Source organism: Moschus berezovskii, chromosome 22 (assembly GCF_049115385.1).
Source record: "Moschus berezovskii isolate FMDL1 chromosome 22, NW_MosBer_1.0, whole genome shotgun sequence".
Lineage (NCBI taxonomy): Eukaryota > Metazoa > Chordata > Mammalia > Artiodactyla > Moschidae > Moschus > Moschus berezovskii.
This window is the reverse complement of record NC_142481.1, coordinates 28,695,154-28,704,739: the sequence shown is the minus strand read 5'-3', so window position 1 is coordinate 28,704,739 and position 9,586 is coordinate 28,695,154. Positions and strand designations below refer to the sequence as shown.

Below are 9,586 nucleotides of genomic sequence, written 5' to 3'. Positions count from 1 at the left end.
TGCTTAATTTCAAAGCCGAGGGCCAAGCCTAACCTCAGACAGAGATGGAGGGAGGGGTGGGTAAAGGTTGGGTGAGGTGGGCGGGAGAGGGGGAGGAACCGGATTTGGCCCATCTGGAGCCCGCCCTCTCACTCTCCTCATCTATTGGACAATTGAGCTGTTCGTCAAGGGCCCGCCTCCACAGATGAACCAATAAAGGCTGGCAAAAGGATGCTTCCTTCTCCAGCTAGATCAGCAGCACGAGAGGTCCCTTCGGGGAGGGGAGTCCCGGGTAGGGGTAGCCGCGGTACAGCTTGCGGGCGTGAAACTGACTGACGGACACGGCGGCCTTGCTGCAGGTGAGGGGAGGACGAGGCTCCGAGGGAGGGAAGAGGGCGAGCGCGGGATGTGAGAGCCTCGAGCCTCCCCGCGTCCGCTCCAGCCCACGGCAACGGCTCAGGTGATGGGGTGGAGAGCGGAGGTGAAGTGAGGTGAGGTGAGGGGGCGGGCCCGCGGCGGACTGGGAAGAGCCTTGGTCACAGCTGCGGTCACCCTTCTCGCGCGCACGCGCCACGTGGGCTGCAGGCTGGCGTAGGACCTTTGGCTGCGTGCCCGAACATCCGCAGTAGCTGTTTTAGCCCTCGGAGCTCAGCATCTCAACTTAATTCGCCTTATCTATAGACTGGGAAGCTGGGACTCAGGGACGTGGCCGCGCCAGGGTTTGAGGGAGATAGGGCTTGGTGGATTCCGGAGGCCGGGCTCGTATCTATGAGCCTGTGGGTCAGAGACTTGACTTTGGGACCTGTTTTCTTTAGATAGGCGAAACTGTTTGGGTCGGGTCTGCGGCAGTCGGCCTTGCGTCGGGCAACGCTGCCTGGCTTCTCTGCAGGGCTAGGGGTGGGGACGAGGGGGCACGGGGAGGCGCCCTCTGCGCGCCGGGTCCGACCAATCCTGCCCCTAGTTCGGCGGGGTGGGCTGGGGAGACCGGGCGGTCCTTGGGTGTGGGCGTTCTCCATACTCCGACAGAAAAACTTGTGGACGGCGGGATTCCGAAAACACGTGCAGTGAAAAAAACGCTCCACCCACCCCCCCAACACACCCCCACCCCGGTTCTCCAGAGAAAATAGTAAAACAGAGCAACTTTTAATTTTTTTTCCTAAGGAAAAATACCGCCAGAGGCTGTTCAACGTGTAGAGTTTACTTCATGCCCTTATGGAGGCAGATGTGAACCATTTGGAAATCAATTTGGCAGGATGAGTCTACACCCTTTGACCTGCTGATGCTAGCCTTGGGAAATAAGTAGGTTAAAACTTAAGTAGGGAAAATGTTGATGCGTTAGGCATTGCAGTTTGGTATTTTATAAATAGGGAGATAGTGGAAACAACCTCTAAATCCTCAGTGATGCACCTAATAATAAAAGATTATTGCTAATAATATCTTTTTTTGGAGCTGAAGGGTTATATTTCTTTAAAATCCTCACAAAACCCTATGAAACTAGTATTCCCATTCCACAGATGGATGACTGGAACTCAGGCAAGTGAAGTCGTTGTGTGTCTGATGCTAGACAGCTAGTGTGCTTTGGGACCTCTTGAAATTGCTGTGTTTAGCCAGTGTGTGAGGCCTGGGCACTGGAGAGCCACTGAATAAGGCAGCCATGTTTCCTGAACTTACAGAACACGCATGCATGTGTTCTTTACATATATGTAGAACAAGCTCTGGCCAGTTTTATTAAGGAAAATTTTTGCATGATTTACTTTTCACCACTCTTCTCCTAGCATGCTTCTTTCTGCTCATCACCTGGATCAGTGATAGCTAGGTTCATACCCTGTTATTTTCCATACGCTGTGTCCAGTTCAGTTATTGCCACTATAGTGATGGACACCAGTTTTTGGCCAACATGGCATACAAGGTGCAAGTGTTAGCTGCTCAGTCATGTCTGACTCTTTGCAACCCCATGGACTCCTCCTCTACCCCACCAGGCTCCTCTGTCCATGAATTCTTCAGGCAAGAATACTGGGGTGGGTTCCCATTCCCTTCTCCAGGGGATCTGCCCGACCCAGGGGTCAAACCCGGGTCTCCTGCATTGCAGGCAGATTCTTTACCACCTGAGTCACCAGGGAAGCCCCAACGTGGCATAGTGCTCTAGGCAAGATTTCCTCAAGGCTGGGCAGCTGTTGGAGAGGATGACCAGGTTCACTTTGCCTTGTCTGATCATTTTCAGAGTCTCTTGTACCCCAGCACATACTTTTTCCATTTACCATAACCAGTTGGAGCCTAGAGTTGATCTGACTCCAGCGGCTTTTCTGTCTTTTTTGCTGCCACTGTCTTCCTGCCTAAAGAGCTGGATGGCCTCTGACTGAGAACAGCTACCAAGATAGCTCGGGAGCAAGAAGGAGCTTGTATGCATTTAAAGGAACACAGCCTCCCTGGGAGAGGGAACACGGGAGCTGTGCACTGGGCTCTTAGCAAGGGAAAGGATTTGGGAAGAAGGAAACAATTGTGGGAAGCCCTCAGTGACTCTTAAGTGCAGAGTGTTTAAAAAGCCATTTTCTGAAATGCATTTATGTTATAATGGGATGTGTGGAGACTTAAATATTTTGAGATTAAGTGTTTGCAGAGGTCATTATTTTTAAGAAATTAAATTTCTTAACCTCTTGAATTTTCAGATTTAAAGAACCCTTTTGCAGAAGGAACATATTCGCTCATACAGTTTCAGAATGTCAAGTACTGTGTCCTACTGGATTCTCAGTTCTGCAAGGAAGACCATTGCCACATTACAGGGGGGACAACGTTTATATTCAAGGTATGCCTCAAATAGGATTATATCAAGATGGAGATTCTTTCCCCAGGGGCCAGCCACCCTAAAAGACAATGCCACTGCATGTGGTGGCATTGCTGTGCAGAAAGCCTACAGACACACATCAACAGAGGAAGAGGACTTCCACTTGCAGCTCAGCCCGGAGCAGGTAAATGAAGTGCTGAGAGCTGGTGAGTCGGCCCATAAGATTCTTGACCTTGTCAGCAGAGCTCCAGATTCAGTGTTACGATTTGAGAGCAACCAGCTAGCTGCCAATTCCCCAGTGGAGGACCGGGGAGGTATAGCTGCCTGCCTGCAGACCAATGGACTGCTGTTTGGCATCTTCGATGGACATGGTGGCCACGCATGTGCTCAAGCAGTGAGCGAGAGGCTCTTCTACTATGTGGCCGTGTCACTAATGTCCCAGCAGACTCTGGAGCAAATGGAGGAGGCCATGGAAAGCATGAAGCCCCTGCTGCCCATCCTTCAGTGGCTCAAGCACCCAGGAGACAGTATCTACAAGGATGTCACGTCGGTGCACCTCGATCACCTCCGTGTCTACTGGCAGGAGCTGCTGAACCTGCACATGGAAATGGGGCTGAACACTGAGGAAGCATTAATGTACTCCTTCCAGAGACTGGATTCTGACATCTCGCTAGAGATCCAGGCCCCCCTCGAAGATGAGATGACCAGGAACCTTTCACTCCAGGTTGCTTTCTCAGGGGCAACAGCTTGCCTTGCCCACGTTGATGGGGTTCACTTGCACGTGGCAAACGCTGGTGACTGCCGGGCCATCCTTGGTGTCCAGGAAGACAACGGCATGTGGTCTTGTCTGCCCCTCACCCGGGACCACAATGCCTGGAACCCAGCTGAGCTGTCACGGCTGAAGAGGGAGCATCCTGAGTCCGAGGACAGGACGGTCATCATGGAGAACAGGCTGCTGGGAGTCCTCATGCCCTGCAGGGCCTTTGGGGACGTCCAGCTGAAGTGGAGTAAAGAGCTGCAGCGCAGTGTCCTAGAGCGGTGCGTCGACACTGAGGCCCTCAACATCTACCGGTTCACCCCGCCGCACTGCTACACCCCACCTTACCTGACGGCCAGGCCAGAGGTCACCTACCACAGGCTGAGGCCACAGGATAAGTTCCTCGTGCTGGCCTCTGATGGCCTGTGGGACGTGCTGGGCAACGAGGATGTGGTGAGGCTGGTGGTGGAGCACCTGACTGAAGAGAGTCAGCACAAGGCAGACCTGGCCCTGAAACCCACCAACCTGGGACTCATGCAGAGCCTGCTGCAGCAGAGGAAAGCCCAGGGGCTCCATGCAGCGGACCAAAACGCAGCCACACGTCTGATCAGATACACCATAGGAAACAACGAATACGGGGAGATGGAGCCTGAGCGGCTGTCGGCGATGCTGACATTGCCGGAGGACTTGGCAAGGATGTACAGGGATGACATCACAGTCACCGTGGTATATTTCAACTCAGACTGGATTGGTGCGTCTTCCAAGGGGAGTTAAAGAGTCTCCCACCCTGTTCCCAAGGTTAACTTCAATGTTCTTCTGAGACATTTTCCCTTACTCGGAACCTGGCTCTAGACCCTATGGTTGAAGGGCAGGTGGATAGATGCAGCTTGCTTAATTATAAACTAATGTGAGGAAAAAACAGCCTTGGATTAAAAACAAATCTAGTGATTTTATGTGCCTGCGTGTTTTGGTCACCTCTTTTACGCAGAGAGGGTAGAGCACAGAGACGATCAACTCGTCTTGGGCTCGTGTAACCCAAGTCCTTTTATAAAGACACTGTTAAAACTGTCAGCCTGAGCCTGGAAAGGGTAAATTTAATTATGATTCTAAGAATATGAAGAAGTCCAGGATCTTCTGAGCTCTTGCTGCAAAATCTGCAGACTTCATAATTCTGTGTGTAATAATGGACTTCTACACGATGAAGGGTTTTTTATTCTGAAGTTACTAAAGACCTAGGTTTACAAAGCATATTACAGGACACTTTTCTATGCAGTATTCTAACTTGTGCGTGTGTGTTTAGTTGTAAAAACATTTTGTAATGCTGCATTCAGTGAGAGTTGGACTGTGAAGAAAGCTGATCGCCGAAGAATTGATGCTTTTGAACTGTGGTGTTGGAGAAGACTCTTGAGAGTCCCTTGTACTGCAAGGAGATCTAACCAGTCCATTCTAAAGGAGATCAATCCTGGGTGTTCATTGGAAGGACTGATGCTAAAGCTGAAACTCCAATACTTTGGCCACCTCATGCGACGAGTTGACTCACTGGAAAAGACTCTGATGCTGGGAAAGGTTGGGGGCAGGAGGAGAAGGGGACGACCGAGAATGAGATGGCTGGATGGCATCACCGACTCTGTAGACATGAGTTTGAGTGAACTCCGGGAGTTGGTGATGGACAGGGAGGCCTGGCGTGCTGTGATTCATGGGGTCGCGGAGAGTCGGACACGACTGAGCGACTGAACTGAACTGAACTGAATGCTGCATTCTAGTTCTGATTCAGTTTATGTTAAAATTGAGTCCTCAAACTTGCAAAACAGGCGTGCTGTGAGCGAGCATGCTTGGAATGAGTTTTCTTGGTTTTTCAGCTGAGGGTGAAGGTGGCCAGGCCTCTGGACCAGCTGAATTTTATAGCTTTCAAGCCCTTCCTCTGTGTCCCACCCCATGAACATTTGAGCCATGCCAGGAGGTAACTTCTGTCTGAGCCTTAACTCCTGGCTTTTCCTTCTTTAATAAAATTTCCTCCAGTGTTCAGTAAATCTACAGATTTACTCATAGTGCTTAGCCTTTCTGATTATACTTCTCAAACATTCTTCAAATTCCTCCTAATGCTCCTTCCCCCACTGCTATGCTGAACTCGCTCACCCTGCTGACTGTGCAATACTGTCTAGGGAGAATGCTCTCACTTCACATGGTTTCAGGGAAGCAGGAAATTCAAGGCTGCATGTGGTAATCATGACAGTTTAGGCAAGACTGGCTTATGCAGTGGATTCTAGACTTTTAAGATCCAGCCTGAATCTGGAGAGGTAAAAATGTGAAGGACCTGAGAACAGTTGCTAACCAAGGCTCCCTTGGCTGTATCCCCAGGGGTAGTGGGGAGGAGGGAGGAGGGAGATTTTTTTCAAATGGGACATTTGCCCACAGACTAGTGGGATAAATGGCCACTGCTATTTCTCAGTAATTAGGCCTTATTTGGTATAGGAGTTGGGGCAAAAACCAATGTAACCTGTAGTAGCTTCTGTGGGCTGCACAGTCTGTGTTTATTGGAAAATTAAACCATGTGAATCTTTTTTAGGGGGATGAATTTCATGTTCTGAAATTGCTGTAGCATTTAAACAGGAAGTGTGTCTCTAGTTGGAAACAAATATAATCCTGCAAAACTGACTTTCTTTTCCTGTACTATCTTCCTGTTGATGGTTCCCCTCATCTTAACCCCTCGAGCCACCCACTGAAAGGAAAGCAAAATAGCTAGGTAGGACTTTCACATTCGGGACAAGGGACATTCAAGTGTTGAGACAGCCTAGGGATGTTTCCCTGTACGTTTAGTACGTTGTCTAAGAAATTCTCTTCTGAGTGCTTAAGCCTTTGTCTTTTTATTCTGAAAAATCTTAATTCAAATAAAACCTGAATCCCTATCATTTAGCTTCCATGAAGTTTCGTTACTAGAGCCAAACACTACTTGTCTGAAATCCTTCATTCTTTATGCCAACTAAACCCTGGCACATCCTCAGAGCATTTACTGGGGTTACAGAGTGTCTGAATTCTGTTTTGGAGCCTCGCATTGGCTCATAAATATACCTGATTAACTTGTGGAACAGCTGAGAGAATACAGACTTCCAACCTGTTCCTTCAAGGGTGTCTGTGTTTTTTATCAACCTAATAGATTTGCATTCTAATTGGCATATTGAGAGAGAAGAAAGGCTGGTTTATTGTCTGCCCTTTTTCCACTGTGAACTCTGCCATGAATGTTTCCAGGAGCAGCTCCACCTGGTTAACCCCAGTATGTCTGACTCCCTGACTTCAATTTTAGTGTCACTGGCCTGAGGCGCATGGGCTACCACTTGAGGATGGATAGTAGAATTTGAGAGGGGGTTAGTGGTACTTGTCAGGTCTTCTGAAATACGTATCATTCCTTGTATGTAAAGATTTTGATATTGAGACTTCTAAAATGAATTTAAAAATGAGATTGTTTAAGGTGTCACTTATAAATAAACTATGCTTTATTGGTGCTTTAAATTGCATATTTATTTTAGATAAGAAATGTTGGTAATATTGGCATATGTTAGATATTGTTATATAAATAATACAGTTCTGCTGATTCTGGGGATTGATCAAAATGGATAGAGAAGTTCTAAGTTCAAGTTAGTATGTTAGGTCAAGTTATGTGTTCATCTTCTGAGATGTTATTTGGAACATTAGAGCTAATTTATTATAATGAAAGTATAAACTTTGAGGTATGCTAATATTTTTCCCAGAAGTATGATTGGCCTAAAAGTTCGACAAGAAAATGTTCAGAATGAGTCTGGCTTGACTTGTTCATCCATCAGTCCCTAGTGACCTATTTTTCATTTGACAGTTTTGGAATTCTGCATTTCCCAGGTTAAACCAGGTAATCTAGAACTGAGCTATCCTAGTTTCATTTTAAGTGGTTCATTTGTCTCTGAATGTGGCTCTCATTGCAGAGGAAGCCCTGGTGTGGCTTTGGGGCTAGGAATAAAGGCTGGTGGCACTGCTTTGTCCTGTGAGCTGCCACATGTGTCACCAAGTGCAGAACACAAGTGGCCTGCAGTGTGACCATCTCCTGGGCAGGCTCAAGGCTCTTTCCCTGACACCTCGGGCACCTGATGTTTGACTAGCCTCCTGGAAAATATTTCGTATCAAGCATTTACTTGGAAAGATTAACCATGTTCTTTAATATTTACTGATATTTGTAAACTGTATACCAATATTCTTTTTGTCATTGATTTTCTCACCATGAGAGATATTTAAGTGAAACTTGTAAATAAAAGAGGCAAAATGAGATTTGGTTTCTTTTGGTTTTGCACATTTGTATTTGTAAGGTCCTTAGGGTACTAGATTAGGCCAGCCTTTGTTTCACCACCTGTATCTAGCCATGGAAGACTTTAGTTTGTTCAAGAGGGACTTCTCTGGTCTGGTGTTAAGACTGCCTCCCAGTGTTGGGGATGCAGGTTTGATCCCTGGCTGGGGAGCTAAGATCCCACATGCCTTGGGTCCCAAAATCCAAAACATGAAACAGAAGCAATGCTGTAACAAATGTGATAAAGACTTAAAAAATGTTCCACATCAAAAAAAAAAAAAGGCTACCCTAAAGTTTTCTCTGCTAATTTTTGGTGTCTGGCAACCCACTCCAGTACTCTTGCCTGGAAAATCCCATGGATGGAGGAGCCTGGTGGGCTGCAGTCCATGCAGTCGCAACAAGTCAGACATGACTGGGCAACTTCACTTTCACTTTTCACTTTCAGGCATTGGAGGACATGGCTACCCACTCCAGTGTTCTTGCCTGGAGGATCCCAGGGACGGCGGAGCCTGGTGGGCTGCCGTCTATGGGGTCGCACAGAGTCGGAGGCGACTGAAGCAACTTAGCGGCACCTGCAGCAACAGCAGCAGCCACACAGGAAGTCCTTGCTTAGTGTTAACTTGTGTGGAGAGATGAAAAGGAAAAGAGAGGTTTTTGTTGTGATGGTCTCCACACACTTAAGGCTGAGGCATTCTGGGACTTCACATTGTTTAACTGGCCTTGTAAAACCAGCTTCGTTGTTAATTTTAAATTCAGAGCCAGCTTTGGGGACAGATCTAGCCAGCTACTTGAGCCCACTTGATCCCACCTCCCACCACTGACTGAGACTCTGAGTGATCCAGCTCACAAAGACCGCTCTGATGGGTACTTCTTAAAATGCAAATGCAACTATTAGGTTGGTAATTTTAGTGCGGTTAATTGGAAAAGACCCTAATGCTGGGAAAGATTAGGCAGAAGGGGGTGACAGGATGAGATGGTTGGATGGCATCAGCAACTCAATGGACATGGGTTTGAGCAAACTCCCGGAGATGGTGAAGGACAGGAGAGACTGGTGTGCTGCAGTCCACCGGGTCACAAAGTCGGACACATCTTAGCAACTGAATAACGACAAAGGGTGGTTAAACTGAGCCTTGAAGAGCAGATTTGAGGGAGAGAAAGGTGAAAGTAATGGAGCTGTTTCCTTCTTTGTAACATGATAGAAACAGGCCCAGAGGCTTGAAAACTTCCTGACATTACAATAGGGCACAAATTTGAACTGAGTCCACTGCCCCATGCACTTGTCCCAAGGCTGGGCTTTCAGAAAGGGAAAATGCAGGAAAAATCTCATGGCACAATTTTGGCCCAGGGTGGGTGGAAAAGGGTGGAGAAGTAGGTTGTTCAGACAAGAAGCTGATAGATAACCCATACATTCCAATATCCCATCATTTTGGAACTTAAATAAAAATATGTGCTGATGACAATCACTGTAGACCTCAGACCCGTTGCAACCAGAAGGTTGATAATTGAGATTACCAAAACATTACCCTCTTACCTTTCCACCGACAAATCCGAAGAAAGTCACACACCCTGCAGCTGTCACCCTAAATGGTACCTTTAAAAAAACCTCTAGGGCTTCCCTGGTGGCTCAGTGGTGAAGAATCCACCTGCCAATGCTGGAAACAGGGGTCGTTCCCTGGTCTGGGGGGAATCCCACATGCCACGGAGCGACTCGGCCCTGTGCCACAACCACTAAGCCTGTACTCTGGAGCTTGGGGACCAC

At 47.8% G+C, this 9,586-nt stretch overlaps 1 protein-coding gene across 1 annotated transcript; it reads left to right on the top strand.

The window, feature by feature from the left end:
* Positions 1-205: 205 nt before the first annotated feature.
* Positions 206-7,803, top strand: PDP2 (pyruvate dehydrogenase phosphatase catalytic subunit 2). Its single transcript, XM_055412611.2, has 2 exons — positions 206-338; positions 2,646-7,803. Exon 2 carries the CDS (start codon positions 2,697-2,699, stop codon positions 4,290-4,292), a length of 1,596 nt encoding a protein of 531 aa, XP_055268586.2. The 5' UTR covers positions 206-338; positions 2,646-2,696; the 3' UTR covers positions 4,293-7,803.
* Positions 7,804-9,586: the final 1,783 nt, after the last annotated feature.

Excerpts from the sequence above, each read along its gene's own strand:
- PDP2 (XM_055412611.2), top strand. The coding sequence starts at position 2,697 with ATGTCAAGTACTGTGTCCTACTGGATTCTCAGTTCTGCAAGGAAGACC.